The sequence below is a fragment of the Balearica regulorum genome, chromosome 2 (assembly GCF_011004875.1).
Source record: "Balearica regulorum gibbericeps isolate bBalReg1 chromosome 2, bBalReg1.pri, whole genome shotgun sequence".
In the NCBI taxonomy this organism is placed as follows: Eukaryota; Metazoa; Chordata; class Aves; order Gruiformes; family Gruidae; genus Balearica; species Balearica regulorum.
This window is the reverse complement of record NC_046185.1, coordinates 69,350,683-69,368,658: the sequence shown is the minus strand read 5'-3', so window position 1 is coordinate 69,368,658 and position 17,976 is coordinate 69,350,683. Positions and strand designations below refer to the sequence as shown.

The 17,976-nt window shown below is 46.4% G+C and overlaps 1 protein-coding gene across 2 annotated transcripts; it reads left to right on the top strand.

Annotated features, from left to right (window-relative positions):
* The first annotated feature begins 11,385 nt into the window (after positions 1–11,385).
* IRX1 (iroquois homeobox 1) lies at positions 11,386–17,177 on the top strand. Of its 2 annotated transcripts, XM_075744647.1 has the most exons (5): positions 11,386–11,680; positions 11,816–12,109; positions 14,749–15,760; positions 16,323–16,395; positions 16,776–17,177. In XM_075744647.1, exons 2-5 carry the CDS (start codon positions 11,846–11,848, stop codon positions 16,831–16,833), a joined length of 1,407 nt encoding a protein of 468 aa, XP_075600762.1. In that variant the 5' UTR covers positions 11,386–11,680; positions 11,816–11,845; the 3' UTR covers positions 16,834–17,177. The 2 variants fall into 2 exon arrangements, with proteins under 2 accessions (XP_075600762.1, XP_075600761.1); XM_075744646.1 differs by having other exon boundaries at positions 11,386–12,109.
* The last annotated feature ends 799 nt before the right edge of the window (positions 17,178–17,976 follow it).

The following is a 17,976-nucleotide window of genomic DNA, read 5'->3' as shown; positions in this document are numbered from 1 at the left end:
TGGAAAAGCTAAGGAAAGAAATAAAAAGTGAAACAGAAAAGCAAATATTTCCCTGCCCATTATCAGCCCAGTTCTGCAGGATATGGCCTTTTACTTTCCTTGCCTTCAAAACATCTGCTTGGCTTAGGTTTGTTTTGCATTGAGTATCCTGTGGCATTCAAAAAGCATCCAGGTGTTAAATATTTGAACTTATGGACATAGGTGAACACAATAAAAAACTTCAGGTTCCACTTTCTATAATCCAGCTAACAAATATTTTATTCCATTGGTAATCTCTTTAACTGGAGGGTGCAGAATATATTGAGTATATAGTTCCTTGCATATTTTCTCTTTGTGTGTAGTAATTAACCCCAAAAAGCTTCCAGCTGCCTAACCGAGGGTCTTAATTTGGGCCTGTTGTTTTTATAAATGCTCATAATTCCTTACTGTTCTTAATAACGTCTGTAAGTCTCTGAACATCGTGACTTAGACTTCTAAAATTTATCTTGTCTGTGAACAATGCAAAACATATGAGAAAACAGTAGAATACACATGGGGCGGGAAAGAAAAAATATCTATCCATATTGTATAAAATGTCTTGTAAATTGAAGCAGTCTATCTAGTTATGCATGAAGAATTTACAGTGAATGTGATATTACCATTATCATTTGAGTGTTCTCAACCCCAAGCAAAATCCCCAAAATTGCCATCTTTGGCAGGGAAATACCACGTGTAAGTAAAGTGAAACATATGAGATGGGGAACAGCAGTTTGGGGGGAAAAAATAAACTGCAGTGAATCAGTAAAATAAACTCAGTGCTACTTTATAGAGTACAATGATGCAGCTCATGACTGCACACTAAGTTCTACTCATTGCCACAGTGATTTAAGTACCTCAAAGACCCAGTCCTGAAAAAATTTGAACAGTCTAGTTTCTTGTTTCTTACAGCACCTAGACCAATGATTCAGTAGAGGACATGATTAACTTCCTTGTTAAGAAAAAGTATATTATTAGTCCAACAGTCAATATTTGTTCTAAGCACCACATATGAAGCAGTTTCTCATAATATTGTGTTTCAGTAGAAGTATTTTTATTCAGTTACCTTTTTTTTTTTTTTAATTAACTTTATTTCTGGTCTCGCTGTTATCTTGATGCAATGCTTTCAATAGACTAATGCTGTTTGATACAGGACATGTTCAAACTGTGTTACCATTCAAATATACTCTTGTGTTATAAGGAAAAACAAATACAAAAGAGATACGGGCCTTTAACATATTAATGTAGAGGAAAGAAGCAGAAGGGGGAAGTTAATTACAATTTAGTAAACCAAAAGTAAAGAATGTACGTAAGTATATAAATACATAAAAATGCAAAGTCTGATTTGAATGCAACTCTGTTCACAGGCATAAATTTTGCCCAGGTCTACATTGGGCATTAAAAACCAAAGCAACAGTTCACACCTGTCCTTAAAATACGATCCAAATGATCTTTTTAAAAAGTACTATTGGATAAAACAAAGAGTCATCATTAAAATGCAGCACACATCAATGGATACATAAGTCAATTTTATTAGCAAAAAGAGTGGCTATACATCTAAGAAAAAAAAGCAAAGAAAGAAAATACACCAACTGCTACTAATGCTGAAGTGTTAGAAGAAAGCTATAGAAGAGGTGCAATAACATTGTAAATTATGCTGTTTATAGTATATTAAAAAAGAATCTGAGGAGCTTTTGTGAGGAATTTTAATTCAACAAGTTCCAGTCTAAGATTTATTTAATAGTTTGTCCTACCATAACTACATGATTGAAATTATACAGCTGTACTTTATCAGTAATAATACGGTGGAAATGCATGCATCTTCCAAAGGGGGTAAGAATAAAAACACACAGCCAACTATGATCTGTTAATATATGTATTTGGTTATCAAAATTAATGGAGTAACTACATTATGTAGATGTGCTGTGACAATTGCACTCATAACTTTAAGAAAAGCATAGGTCCTCAAGAATTAAAATGCCAGGCCTACAGAGCTATAACTCCCATAATATCTTAAAGTCATTACAAACATTTCAGTGGAGTTGCCAGTTGATTCTAACACTAACTGTGTGCAAAGGATGCACAGTAGAGGAGATCAACATATTTATGTGCCTCTAAACAGCGAGAAATTGTGATAATTTTGCTGTGAGACCTGAAAATGACCAGTCTCAGCTTTGAATGTCTTCAACAGTTCTAATATATTTGTGACTTTTGAGGTTTTCTGAAGTCAATATGCCATTCTCACTGTAACAGACTCAAGGCTACTCTTGGTTTCAGGACCTGGCATATTTACCTGAAAGCACAAAATAAACACCAGACCCAAACAGTTCTGGCACCAAGAAACACCAGTTGAGATGCTGGTGAGCAGGTCAGCTCCACTGCTGCCACAGTGCAGTAGCTTGTGCAGCCTGTGCATAAAGCTACTTCTCTTCAGCAGACCTCCAAAAATCACGGGGGAAAAAAAAAAAAAAAAAAAAGAGACCATCCCCAGCCTGAAATGGAGAAGACAACGAACGGCAAAGACTAAGGCTCGCCTCCGCCACACCTTTCCTGCCCGACGTCCAGCACATCCCCAAGCCACCCCGGGCTGACTTCGCAGTCCCAGAGGGGCTCTCGGGGCTCCCCCCCCACCGCTCGGGGCTGGGCCGAGCCCAGCTGGGCTGGGCTGTAATTAAGCGCTGCGCAAGCTGCTCTGCGATTGACTGAGGACTTGAGCAGACGTGTCTACAGCAAAGCAGCCAACTGTTGCGGAAACCGTAGCGAGCCCATCTCTATTTCAAACGCCGGCGTCGAAAGGGGCGCAGGAGCGGGGCGAGGGCGCTGCGCGGGCCCGCGGGGGATGCGCGGGAGCCACCCACGCACATTGGCCCGGCGGCAGCGGGGCTCCCGGCGGCCCACGGACCCCGCCACCTCCGCGGGGTGACCGGAGGGTTACCTCCTACCTGGCCGCGGGGGGCGAAGGGGGTCTGGTGTTTGGAACCGTGGGTACATCTCCAGCTCTGCATTAGCGGTGCCGCACAGTTTTAAGCTTGCTTCCTCTTTCACCCTCCCAGCACACGGCTGGAGTGTACACACGCTCCCCTTTCCTTCTTGCTGGTGCTTCGCAAGCAGAAGTGTTGGGTAGGTTCTTGCCTACCAAAGGAAGGTGAGGGAGAAATACCCCTTCATGGTTGGCGTCCCCTGATCACCTCCGCCACCTCCAGAGATACGTTTTAACGCCTGTTCCCTATTCTGACAGTGACCGGGCTTCCTGCGTGGTGCCAGAGCATCACTGGGCGGGGGGGGGGGAGAGGTCGGGCCGACCCCTCGCTGCTCCCCGCCCTGCAGTTCGGGCCTTGCCGAGGGGCCTCGTTGTGTTCGCGGAAAGGGGAGGACAGGTCGAAAGTTCTCGGTGCAAACGACAGGACCTTCGAGAGGTCCCGTTGCCAAACGCTATAGAAGAGTTCCCAGCGCAGAAGAAAACCAACAAACAAACCAACCCAAAACAAAACAAAAGAAAGGGAACTTTTTTGGACCTAGTTTTTCTGCAGCTGGCAGGTAGAATGCATCAAGCAGAGCTTCGCACTATTGCATAAGAAAAAAAACCTGCCTTGGGTTTTGTTTTTTTTTTTTGGCGGATAATCCCCGAGCTGTGGTGCTTTCAGACGAATCTTCTGACAAGTGTTGCAGTTCAGCACTGTATGCGTTGTATCTTGGAAACAAACAATGCAGTAGCTGGAAAACTTGGGAACCGAGGAGAAAGGTCAAGGGTAGAGGCTGGTCAGTTTTTGTTACCTTGGCTGAACAATCATAAATAATCAAAGGACTGTCATTAGCTGCACTGTCCGTAAGACTGGGGGGAAAAGGAGAAAGAAAAAAAAAAAAAGAATAATAAAAGATGACTGTTTTCTAGCCTGACGCTCCCTGCTCTGACACCTTCCTGGCCAAGACCTCTTCCAGGCACGGCGCTGCAGGAGGGGACAGCAGCCCTGGGGAGCAGCTCCGCGCCGGGCGGCGCACAAGGAGCGGAGCGGCGCGCAGGGCGCGGAGCGATGCTCAGCCCCTCTCCCCACGGCAGCCGGGCGGCCTCGCCGCCGCTTGCCGAGTCGAGCCGGCGCCGGCGTTTCGCCTCGAAATTCACCCGGCAAAGCCGCCCGTGTCCCATCTCTTTCTCCCCGCCGCACGCCCCCCCCCACCCCCCCCGCCTGCCGCGGCACGGGGCGGCGCGGTGGGGCGCGTAACTTACGCGAGTCGGCGGCGGCGAGCTGCGGAGGGCTTACTCCGGGGAGTCGAGGGGACGAGGTCGGTGCCGTGATGGTAGCGGGCTCGGCGTGCCCATCGACGGCTGGCAGAACCAAAGAGTTAAAATATAAAACCATAAAATGTTTTTTTTTTAAATATTAATGTTCTTATAACGGAAGTTCTTATCAGTGGGTTGCACTGTACTTGGCAAACAAGCCTTTTTACCTTTTAAACAAATAATTCATTAGGTAATTAAATTCAAGTGAGATTACTCTAATTAAATATACACTGCTGTTGAATCATAATTTCTATGTGGCCTAGTTAAAGATGAACGATCTCTTATTCCTGACAAAAAAAAAAAAAAAAAAAAAAAAAAAAAAAGAAAGCTTTAAAAGAATTCCCTGGTGACTGGAATAATAGATTTATACACCACCGTACAGAGGTCATTTCAAGAAAGAAGAGACACCAAACACAACATAAAGGGACTTTTCATGTCTGGAGATACTAGAATTTCAGGTTTTATTGCTGTGAGTTCTATTAAAAGACTTTGTGGAACCTAGGAGGAAATCAAAATTATCTTTCAAAAGGCGATAAGTTATATAAATATGTGCACAAACAGAAATGTGTCTCTGAAGGTATTAGTTCTGCATAATTTCAGATGAGTAGCTACTAGGCCTCAAAGGAAACAGTGCATCTTGAAATGCTCTGAAGGCTTACATTGGCCAAAATAAGGCAGGACTTTAGCAAAATTAGAAGTAACTTTGTAGCCAACGATGTGTTATATGTCCTGGTTCCCTTTAATAGCATTAGGCGTTCAAACCATAAAGACTAATCTGGAGAGTAGAAGTTCCTGCTCTCTGCTTTGATCTCCTTCCTCTTGGCTGTTTAAAGCTGACAGTTTGGCTGAATGGCATTCACTGCTTTCATTTGTAAGACATGAGTTTCCTAGTGTTCCAGAGCTAGCAGCTACACCTGTACTGCAGGAATTTACATTGCATTGCTCCAGGATGGCATTGATTTGGGACGGGTGAAATACAAACACAAACTAATTAAAAACTGCATAATGCAGCCCTACAGGAACAAGACAGAAAAACAAATAAATACAACTGCAGCTGGCACGGCAATTGTGCCTCTGCCCCCAAGCAACAGTCTGGTGACATAAAATGATAAACCTTAAAAATCTCACATAATTGCGGTTGATCATTTTGGAGACAAAATGGAAATTATTTTGTTAATTAAGTTCAGACCCATAAAATATTCATAGATAGGTAGAGAGACAGACGGACAGATAGATACAGAGAGAGGCAGAGGATTCATTCTATAGATTTGTCCTCTTGTTCCTATAGGCCTGTGTGCAGAGCTTTAACAATTCATTTGCAAAAGCGCTAAGGAAGAGAGCATCTGTGTATTCGCATTGCTATCAGAAATAAATGTAAGTTGCAACTGAGGTGGACTGATAAAGGATTAATAAAAAGTCACTGCCAGGATATCGGGGGAAAAAATCAATTTCTCTCAATTTACTAAAAAAAAAAGAGAGAGAGAGAAAGGTGGTCATAATTTCTTTCTAAAATGCTCGCGCGCTCTCTCTCTCTGAATAAAACAATCTTTGTGAACGTCTTATTAGCTGTTACCTTGAGTACAAACGCTGTAGCTGCTCAGACTTGGATTCCTTCCTGTACTACCTGTACTATGGATACGTACATGTCCACGTTTAGGGAATCGACCAGGTATCCCTGATTGCAACTTTGTGTTTATTTGAATAAACCAAACCGTTCGTTTGCACGGCCAGAGGTCTGACGGCTGCTGTTGCTGTGAATTAAATTTGCAAAAAGAGTGAGATTCCCCCCCCCCGCCTTTACCTTTTTTAACAGAAATGTTCCTCGGGTTGGGCGTGAAGGGGAGGAGGATGGCGGGGGGGGGGGGGGGGGGGGGGGGGGGCAGAATCTGGCGCTCCAGAGCTACATCACCTCTCCGCCTATAATTGTTTGACACATGCCCTGTTGTCACAAAGTGGGGTTGTTTCCCAGACCCTGCTGAAAAAAAGGTGCAAAGTAATAATGAGTGTTTAACAAGGCTCATAAATCAGGGCTGATGAGAAGCGCTCAGGACGGGCGCACGGAGGCGACAGGGCCTGGTAGCGGGTGACCGGCGGCAGGAAACCAACGCCAAGGTCCTGCGGGGCCGCAGCCGTGCTACCGGTACCCCCCACCCCCCCCCAAAAAAAAAAATAAAAAAGGACACGTCCTCAAATGAAACACAGTCCCATGCTAAATCAGAGATAATACACTTAATGAAAACTCAGTCAACTGATCCAAATAGTCGACAGTCGGTGCATAATTAGAATCTAGGCGAGATATATTAAATTAATGGATTCAGTCCTGCACAGATGTATCATTAAAATGTATAGGATTGATACTTAACATGGTAGAGTTATTTTAAACTTACGCATAAAAAAAGGTAGCGAGGAAAAAAAAAAGAAGTCAGTGAAACTACATGATGAGAACAGTCAGAAAATTAGCAACATAAGGATAATCTATGTTTTGGCACTCCCCCCCCCCCCCCCGCACGTTCTTTCCACAGGAAAGAAAATTGAAACAGACTATTCACTGAAGAGATCATCTTAAATTTCTTCGTCTGTTACCGGTGCGAGCTGAAAATCAAGGAGGGTTTGCAAAAGAAATCGTTACCAGGATGTTTCAAAGCAATCACGGAATTAAATGAAAACTTTTCTTCCCAAGCCACAGAGAAGGCGCTTTAGCGACTAAAGCTCCCTTTCTTTTGGTAGATCTTATTATCAACGGCGTATAAACCCCGAATTTTACTAACAGGTACATACGCGCGTGTATCTGCGTGCAGAGACGGCGCACAAACGCCTGTATCTCTGTGGAAATTACACGGGTGAACCGTAGACTGGTAAATATCTGAACTCTACTCTCAGATTGTGCTCTGCTTAGTATCCTATTCTCCCCATAGTTAGGTGTCTCCTTTCAACATCTCTGTCATCTCCATTTGAAGATATTTTCAGCGGTTTATCACTGCCATCTCCAGCCCTGCACATTTGCAGCAGGTTATCACAATTGCCAGTCCCCCCTGGCTGATGCGTTGCGCTGATTACCATCAGTGCCCTCAGATATTTGGTGCGGATTCCCAGCACTGCAATATCCACTCTTAGGACATCTGGAGCAGATCAAAATCACTGACTTCATTTTTTAGTAGAGTCAGTATTAAAGCTTCACATATCCTCTCCGCAAACATACCCTTCAGTCAATTCCTGCAGAACCAGCCTTTAGTTAAAATTCGGCCAAGCAGCGACCCCTATGTCTGGATTTGCATTTCTTATCGGACCCCTATCTAAACTGATTTGTTAATAATAAAGAGAAAATCTCTTGGCAGTGGACGCATCGCCTTAAGAAACTGGAAGGATCACACTGTCTTAGCAAACTCCTTCTCAAGAAAGGCTCTTTAAGGAGAAGTTTATCTGCCCAATGATCTTTGAATTATTTGAGCGTGGCCATTTAGGTCGATTTACTTTAAACAGTATACAATTTATTTTAGGCGATTACCTTAGGTATAATCACATTATACCCAGCGCTGCTCTATATTTCTCTCCCGCCTGTTTTCAGATGTGCATCCGCTCTCCAGCGGGAAGGTGACTCTGCTTTTCACTCTGAGCTCAAATCCTTTTTTGCTACGTGACTCTTTATCGTCTTTAAAAATGCTGTTCGGTTAATGAGTTGGCACCGCACTCCTTTTTTGTTAGGTTTTGCCGAAAGTTAAGTAGACATTCGAGCAACTAAACCACAGATCTCATGAAAAAAAAAAAAAAAAAAAAAAAAAAAAAAAGAGTAAAAAGAAGATATTTGTTTTCCGAATTATATTTAAAATTACCTTTTTTTTTAAAAAAAAAACACAACCCAACAACACAAAACCAAAAAACAAACCCACATCAGTATTCTATTCCATCTCTTAACAATTCCAAGCTAATTTATGGATGGGGGGGTGATGACACCAACCTTTTTGACTGTTTAGGGAAATATTTTCCTGGTGCTTCTGGCAGCTGCTGCTGATGTTTGTAATTTTCCGTACAGTTTCGTTCTTTTCGCACTTTTGTTATTAAGCTCCTGCTATAGGTCTATGGGGGGAAATAAACCCAGAATCTCCCAGACCTTCACTAAACTGATTTTCAAGCTAAGTAGCTTAGTGTAGCAGCTCTGGTCCCAGCTTACTTGCACAAGGGGGAGAAAAAAATTAAAAAGGGCTTTGAAAGGTTGCCTACTAAAGTGACTTAATAAACTGTCAGAAAAATGGGCAATGTCCAATGCAGGAGCAGGAATCGCGTGGTGAGGGATTGGCATTTACTGATCAGAATTGTGCATAATTAATGGAGTTCGCAGGACCCTGCTCCTCCTTGCGCCGCGAACTTCTCAGCTGAGAAACAAAGCTCTCCTCCCAATCTTGCAACTTTCCCCGTTCTCGGCGGGTTTCTTCTTTCCTTTCTTTTCTTTTTTTTTTTTTTCTTCATATTTTTGTCCTGTTTCTCTCTCTCTCTTTTTTCCCCCAAATCATTGTTACAGGTAACCTACAACACTTTGTTTTTTGGTTTGGGTTGGTTTTTTTTTTCCCCCTCTATTTCCATGCAAGGTGAAGAAAAGCAAAATTCGCCCCGAAAAGATGCTGGGCTGGTAGAAAATCAAGCGAGACCTCCCCCCCCCCCCTTTTTTTTTCCCCTGAACCGATCTGAGCAGGATGGGGGCGAGTGGGGGAGGGGATGAGTCACATTTCTTAAGACTCCAAGTGGAAACCTTTTCTGGATACACATTCCACCCAGATCTAAAGCGCTAAGAAGATTTCGGCAGTGTCGGTGCCTTATCCCACCTTTATTTACCTGCAGCCCTTGTAATGTGACACTTCCAGTCGCAAAACACCGCTGCAATATTCAAGCCCCACTCAGCTTTGTTACGGCGGTGCTTTTTTGTCTGAGGGTCGATCTCCTGCTCTGAGGGTGAGATTTTGGAGGGGGGTGTGTATGTGGAAGGTCCTCCTCTCCCTGTTAGACGTAGGAAGGGGAAAGCTCGCTATTTCCAGCTGATGGGGGAAGGAAGTTTAACCAACTCTGAGACGGAGAGGTTTCCTGAAGCGCGGGGAGGGAAGTGCTGGCCGGGGTTAGAGACACCCCGCAGGGGCGATTGCAGGAGGGGAGGCATCTCCCTCCGCTCCAGCGGCGGCCAGTCCCCGGCGGGACCCGGGGTGTCGGGCTCAAACCGCGGCTGCAAGCTCGGAGAGGGGGCGCGAAGCCCCGCGGAGGGGCGCGGACCTTAGGAGCTGGCTCTCGCCCTGGGCTCGGGAAAAAGAGAGAGACAGCCCTGCTCCCCCTGCCTTCACCTCCCCCCCCCCTCCCGCCCCCGCCAAACACTTGCATCCCAAAAAGCAGCGGGCCTTCGCCTCTGCGGCCCCCTCCGTGCCGCGCCGCGCCGTCCCTTGAGGAAGAGCTCGGCGGCCCCGTCCGCCCCTTCAGCACAAAGACGGAGCTCCGCGGCGGCGGGGACCGCGGCTGCGAGGGCTGGGCTGGGCTGGGGGCGGCCGCTCCTTGCCCCGCCGCGGGGCCGCTGCGCTGAGGCCGGCCGAGGGGGCAGCAGCGCCCTGCCCCGCCGTGCCCCCCCCGCGCCCGGCCGAGGGGGAACGCCAGCCCCGCCGCGGGCTGCGGGCCGCACTCGTGGGGCAGAGCGGCCCCCGGGCAGTCCCGCTAGGGCTGGGAGGGTCGGGGCAAGAAACGCCCAGCCCTCGGCATGCCGCCCCCTCACCCACCGCCCGATCTCCGTTTCCCCCAGCGGAGGGGCCGGGAGGGCCCCTGCGGCGGTAGGAAAAGGAAAGTTTGCAGTGCCAGGCGGGCGGTGCTGCCGAGGCTTTGCCAGCCCCGGCGGGGTACGGGCGAACCCCGCCACGTCGAGGAAAGCGGCAACATCGCGGGCAGGTCACGACGGTGACAACTCATCTACTTCAAGGCGGCCGAGTCCCTCGGTCCTCCGCAGAGGGGTCCTTTGTCTCCCGTTACACCTTCCACCCCGCTCCAGGCGGAAAAGGGGAAGAAAAAGAAGAAAAAAAAAAATCCCTTTCTCTAATCATTGCTGTTAATGACGATAATGGCAACAGCCCATTTTGGTCCTTTCGCCCCCCCCCCCCCCCGTCCCCCGCGTTTCCTTTGGTCCCCGCTGAAACGAGACGGGCGGGTGGAAGTTTTGACAATCTACAAGCCACTCAGTCCCCCTCCCCCCGCCCCGCTCGGGGGTTAGGGCTGAGGGTCTTCTGTGCGTGCCCCTCGGCATACACGTCGCCACTGTTGATTTGCGGGATTATTTATTGCTAATATTCCGAGAACTGTCGCAATGCCTCTGATAATTGTCCCTGAGTGTCAATCCGTCGGCAGGGCATGAGGAGGGGAATGGGCGGGGCGGGGGGTGAGATTGCTGTGGGTCTTTTTATTTTTTTTTTTCCTCTTTTTCTTTTTAACTAAAGATTCTTCTGGGAAGAACTGCTAGGAGCCTTTTGACTTTTAGCAAAGTTGTGTGTGTGTGTGTGGCGTTTGCGGGTTGCTATAGAGTGAGTGCCTTTATTTATTTATTTATATACTTTTTTTTTTTTTTTTTTTAAGTGGTAAATTGTTACAAGTCGCCTGACTGCAAAGCCCCCTTTTCCTTTCACGGCCGCTCTCGTTTGTTCCTGAGTCCAACGACGACAAGGGGGACTCAATGTTAAAGGTGGAAAAAACCAGTAACACAGTTGTTTTTGTTAAAAGGGGACACACTAAGGCTGCGAAACAGCAAAACCCCAATGTTGGACAGCTGTAAAATCGTGTAGACAGGTTGTCATACAGCAGTGGGGGCTTTTCTGAAAGGAGCCCATTGCTAAACATTAAATACACACACAGCACAGCACAGCAGCTGCGCGGACACACGCACACGCGCGCACACACACACACACACACACACGCACACGCACACGCAGGCACCGAGGAAAGTGGCCCAGGCTGGGCTGTGCACCACGTGCTGCACCGAGGGGGGCGGGGGGGGGGGCGCGGGGCGGTGCTTGCAGCTCAAGTGGGTGCCAATCAAAACATCAACTTCAAATTGTATCTGAAAGATCAGCCTAGGACCTAAGGGCAGACACATCAGTTGGAGCTCAATTGTTGATCAGATCACATCTAAGGGATTTAGGAGCACAGAAGAGCCGAGATTTGAGGAGAGACACCCCACTGAATCCTTCCACACTCATCCTCCTCCATACCTAGGTTGCAATATATCTCTGACAGAAAGAAATCAGAACGAAAAAAGAAAATTATCGGCTCGATTTCTGTTCTCTCGCCCTGCTTGACTCCAGTAAAGAGAGGGGGGGAAGGAAAAAAGAGAGAGAGAAAGAAAGAGAGAGAGAGAGATCCAGAGAAGCCCGGGTTTGTTCCGCTCCCCTCCCCGGCTGTTCAGGCTCCCTCCTCCCCCTTTTTTTTTTTTTTTTTTTATAATTCCTTCCCCCCCCACCCCCCTTTTTTTTTTTTTTATATTTCTGCCGCTTCTGCCGCCGCCGCCAGTGCCGCCGCCGCTGTGCCCGCGCCCCGGAGATGTCCTTCCCCCAGCTGGGCTACCCGCAGTATCTCAGCGCCAGCCAGGCGGTTTACGGGAGCGACCGGCCCGGGGTGCTGGCCGCCGCCGCCGCAGCAGCCGCAGCCGCCGCCGCAGCCTCGGGCCGGCCCGCGGGCGCCGAGCTGGGCAGCGGCTCGGCCGCTGTCACCTCGGTGCTGGGCATGTACGCCAGCCCCTACAGCGCCCCCAACTACAGCGCCTTCCTGCCCTACACCGCCGACCTCGGCCTCTTCTCCCAAATGGTGAGTGAGCACCGCGCTGCCTCCCGCGCCCCCCCCGGGCCCGCGGAGCGCGGCCGCGACGCGCTGAGCCAGGGGGAGCCGGGGGCGGGCGGAGGCCGCGGAGCCGACCGCGGGGGGCGGCGGGGCGGCCGCGGTGGCGGTGGCGGTGGCGGTGGAGGCTCCAGCCCGGCGCGGGGTCCGCCGCGGAGAGGGGAGCGTGGTTGTCGGCGGGTCTGCGAGGGAGAGAGGGGCCGGGGGGGCGGCGGGCTCCGTCCGCAGGCGCAGCCCCCATCCGCCCCGTCGCTCCAGCCGGGCAGAACTCCTCCGAGTTTTTCTTCTTGGCGGTGGAAGGGCTGAGCAGAGCTCCTGCCTCCGTCTCGTCGGCTTCCCCTAGCAACTCGGGTTTTCTTTTTTTTCCTTCTTGTTGTTAGCGGTGGTGCTGTTGACGGGCGATATTGTCGGTCCTGTTATTTCAGTTGTCTTTCCAGCGCGCTCTTCCCGCCTGGTCCTTTTCTTTCCCGCCGAGCTATAAACTGGTTCCGTCCGAAAGGCCAAAGTGCAGTGTCGGTAGCTAGTATGCCCGTGTATTTCGAGACATTTTCCTTAAGTCTTAAAAATGGCCCGTTCGGTTCCCTGAACTTTTCGTACTCTGACTATGGCAAGTATCATAGATCGGATTTGCATCAAGAGAAGGAGGGCATCTACATCCCATTATACGCATAGGAGCAGAAAGGCATACTGGCGTTAACTCTAAAACAAATTGCCGTCACCCAGATTGTCCTCGGATTTTATTTTTTATTTCCTTTTCTTTAGAATGTAATAGTTTAAAAGTGAAACATGTTTTTTAAACTAACTGTTTTTATCTCCGGTGTCGTTAAGACGTTATCGTTGCTAGTATCTCCAAATTTCTCGGCGGCGGTACGCACAGGTTCTACACAATTTCTAAATGCCCCTCTTCTCCCCCCCCCCCCCAACATAAAAGTGTGAATATTTATAACTGGGTCCACGCAAGGCATAACTTGTGAGGGTTTTTAATACATATATGTAGGCAAGTAGCTAAATACGCTGTTGAACGAGGGTCAGCATCTGAAAACACATCATTTTGTGCTGCAAACCTTTCCTACGAAGACACTTGTAACAGCATGCATTTCCTACTTTTTAACCTTGATTTTGGAAATGCAGTAAAAGTTGACACAGAAGCAATGAGTGATTTACAAGTCGCTTCTTCAAAAGAATTCCCAACAGTGATTACACACACACAAAAATATCATTTCAGCAACAGTAACAAAAGACAGCGGAATAAAGGGAGTGCAGAAAGCTTACTCGGTAGCACATTACGAAAATTACATCGGGCTTCTCTTTGTGTATAAGCTTCGTCTGTGAAATTAAAAATACGTCTTCCTTTTTAACTCTTTGAGAAAGTTAGATTAGTTTCTTCGCGGACATTTTTGAAGAGGTTAATTTTTAAGGCTGACACAAATTTAGCAAGAGTAATACTAAGAATGTATTTCTGGACTAGAAAAAAAGCGAGATTGTAGTAGAAGAAAGGAGAAAAAAAAAAAAAAAGAAAGAAAACGGCTTTAAATGTTAGCTGTTCAGGAACCGTCCCTTTCCTACTCGCAAAGTATCCTGGTATTTTACTACAGTGTTTTACCATGACGGTGATATTTTGAAAAAAAAATCTGAAATTCTGAGCATTTGTAAATCACGAGCTAAAATATTAAGTTAATATCTAGACAATTTGCGGTAATAATGAGGCCTAATGAGGTTGCTAGAAAGATAAAATGTTATTTACCAAAACACCTGATGGGATAATTTGACTTGCTGTGTTTTACTACCGATGATAAAAAGAATATTGATTGCAAATAAATCACCGTCTCTAAACGCTTGTAAACAATTTGTGTTTGCTCTGCCCAGATCAAAGTAAAACTTATGAGATAAAGTGTCTGCATATCCACAATGTGTGGATCAGTTTTCATTCCAGAGTTTAAAGGCTCTTCTAAGAGTTAGAAGTTAATATTTGATACCAGAATCTTAGTGTATGATTTGGGGGGCGAGAAGGGGGGGGGGCGGACTTGGCTTGTGTGTGGAAAATCTCTTACATTATAAGTGTCTTCGTACTGAAGTTGTGCATTCATCTCTCCAGTCTCGTCTCAGGCCAACTCCTTTTAAAGGCAGAACTGGGGCCAAAGATGAATGCTCTGCATGCATTTGTAATATCCTCCTGGATATTTTGCAGATAAATGCGACGTTGTGCGCAGGCATGAGTTTGTAACTGTGGTGTAGTACCTGCTTTCTCTGCCTGATAATTTCGAGGGCACAATAAATTGTCTCGCCGAGGTGAATGCGAAGTTGCTCTATTTCCATCGTTTGATTTGATTTGGTTTGCGGAGAAAATACGCATCGTGTCTGGCAGAGCCCAGCTTAGCCCCGCTCTTTTCCTCTCCCTGCAAGACGGGGGGGGGGATCATTTGGGAATACCTCTGTCTGATCTAAACGTGAAGAGCCTGGAGCGGGGAGGGCCGAATTTGCCTGCGAAGACCCTTTGCACCGCTCAAAGGCGTATTCCGGCTCCCGGAGTAGCCTATTCAGGTCTGCTAGAGACGCTAACGAGATAATTGATGTGCTTTTTCCTCTCCGCTTCTCTGAATGTGTTGCAGGGCTCCCAGTACGAGCTGAAAGATAATCCGGGTGTCCACCCTGCTACCTTTGCTGCCCACACTGCCCCCGGCTATTATCCCTACGGACAGTTCCAGTACGGGGACCCGGGGCGGCCCAAAAACGCCACCCGGGAGAGCACCAGCACCCTTAAGGCCTGGCTCAACGAGCACCGCAAGAACCCCTACCCCACCAAGGGCGAGAAGATCATGCTGGCCATCATCACCAAGATGACCCTCACCCAGGTCTCCACCTGGTTCGCCAACGCCCGGCGGCGGCTCAAGAAGGAGAACAAGGTGACCTGGGGCTCCAGGAGTAAGGACCAAGAAGATGCAAACCTCTTCGGGAGTGACAATGAGGGGGACCCTGAGAAGAATGAAGATGACGAGGAAATCGACCTTGAGAGCATAGACATAGATAAAATCGACGAGAACGATGGGGAGCAGAGCAACGAGGAAGAGGAGGAGAAGCCCGAGCTCCTGAGAGAAAGCAGTGAAGAGGAGCACTTGGAAAAGGAGAAGGATTTGGCACTGTCAGGGCCTGAAGGGCTGAAACCCAAAGACGCGCTGGCCATGGTGAAGGAGGCCTCTGACAACAGCACACGAATCATCAGTCCCGGGGGACAGAACAATTTACAGATGCCATCTCACAGCAAACCCAAGATTTGGTCTTTGGCAGAGACGGCAACCAGTCCTGACAGTGCCCTGAAATCTTCTCCCCCTCCACCCCCTCCTCCCCAGGTTAACCACACTTCACAGATCCAGCATCCCGCTTTTCTCCCTAGCCATGGACTCTACACATGCCAGATTGGCAAATTCCACAACTGGACAAATGGGGCTTTCCTCACTCAGAGTTCCCTGCTAAATGTGAGGTCCTTTTTGGGAGTAAATCACCACCACGCTGCTCATCACAATCACCACCTCCAGGCCCAGCAACAACCCTCCGTTTTAACAGCAACCCTGGGAGCCCTAAGCGGTGAAAAGCCTTCAGAGAGGACCAGTCCCAAACACATAGGTAATGAAAGCATCACACATCCACCTCCCCCTTCACCCCCAAGACAGGCACCTGAACTTCTCCTTGAGGAACGGTGTCAGATTCAGCCCTGGTGTAACTGATGGCTGTTAATAGAGTCACAGATAGGTTATCCTAGCGTTGATTTTTTTTTTTTTCTTCCTCGGAGCATGTTGATTACATACATTAAGCTCATTTCATGTGGGCTACTACATTCTCACCCTATACGCCCATCAAATAAGATGAGAATGCAGGGATAGCGGTATGAAACATATTCTTTGAGTTTTGCTTTCCTTCCCTCCTTCCTGACCCTCAGCTCCAAATCATTTCAATGACAGACCAAAATGTGGCAAGAAAAGCTTGCATATTCCCTAAACATTGGAAGTAGGGAATAGCGCTGTACACACACACGTATATACCTACAGACATCTGAACCAGAGGGGGAGAGGGACGTGTCTTCTCTGCACACTGTCCAGAGTTTTGTTGTTGTTATTCTAAAATGGTTCTCCTGTTTTTGTGTTTTTGTTTTTGTTTTTTTTTTTTCTTTCCTTCTGTCTCCTTCTAGAAAGAGAAAACGTACCGAGAACTGAATCCCCACCTCAGCCGCTAAAATCGCCCTTCCAGCCTGTCCGTGACAAGTGAGTTTGTTTGTTTGTTTTCACTGCAGGAATGTTACTTATGTGAAACAGAGTGTCTGAATAATAAAGACTAATTATAACACATAATCATCTCCATAATAATACATACAGACAGCTAGAACAACATAGAAGTTGCTGTAATATTTTCAAAGTTAGGCTAAATTACAATTGTACATAGCCAGCCCGTAACTTTTCTGAAACTTAATAGACCTCAAAGATCTTGTGTTAATTACACCAGTGACAATGATTTCTGTGCAATTAACTAATACTAGGATGCTATAACAATAGACAGGCAATTATAGGAAAGGATTCTTCTTTTTTTTCTGAAAGATTGTTACGTCTTTTTTTTTTTTTTTTCCCTCCCTCCCTCCCCCCCGCAGCTCTTTGGCTCAGCAAGAGGGAACACCGAGAATTTTAACAGCTCTCCCTTCCGCTTGATTAAATGGTTTGGTGAAAAAATATTACAGAGACTGGTGTTAAGGACAGAGAAAAAAAAAAAAAAAAAAAAAAAGGAAACTATATAAACGACTCCCATCAATCTCTTTTTGCAATAAGGTGGTGCAAATCCATAAAAGCGATTACACAAATCTGTAGATGGATCCCCTTCTTCCTTGTACCATTTCAGATCGTGTTATTCTAATCATTCTTGGATTATTTGTTTGGTAAATGTTTCCCATGTGTTTGTGTTTTTTCTGTATATAGAGTGATTTCAGATTGTAAATAGCGCGTCAGCAAAACTTGTCTAAATCATATATTTTTGTCTAATAAACTAAATGAAATTATGAGCTCTCTTCAGGTATGTATTCTGTTGCTGCAGATCTTATACATATATTACAAATCTATTCAAACATTTATAATTTGCTTTCTGAAAGTAAAGCCTTTGCCTTTGGGTATCTGAAACTTAAAATACCAAATCCAAGCTTTTAATGACTCTTGTAGCTATTTTGTCAAAAACAAGCTGCGACCTTCCCTTTTCATACACATAAATTTAAGACACTGCGTGAAGCTGGTTCTTGACTCGTAAAATTAAAGTTATTTTTTCAATTGTGATGAATCAGACGTTTTCTGTAGTATCCTTTTTCCGAACATAAATGGATCTGACTTCCACTTAGTTATAAAATACAGTCTTGAAAATGAAAGGGACAAGTTTTCTCACAGTTCCCTAGTGTATAACTTTGCTGTCCAAAACGGTTCCTAAATTGGATGAAGAGCTTTAGTGCTTTGGTATACATTCCGACCGAAGCCGAAAAAAAATTTAATAATTAGGAAATAGAATTATTAGTAACGATTTACGCTTTAAATAAACACAGAGGAAATATGACTGTGAAAGATTTTTCCCTGTGAGATAAAGCACAATCTTAGCAGAGAAAAATATGGCAGTTCTTGCACTTCCCAGAAGAAAGTTCTCCGATTCCGATCTGTTGGTTAAAAAGAGACTGAGAAAGACAATCTATCGGTTTATAAAGGCATTAATCTTCCAAAGACGGTCCGTTAAAATGTGTAATATTTTGAGTGTTTACTTCTTTTTTCTCCTAAATGAGAACACTAAATGAGCATTGAGGTGCTAATAAGATACCAGAT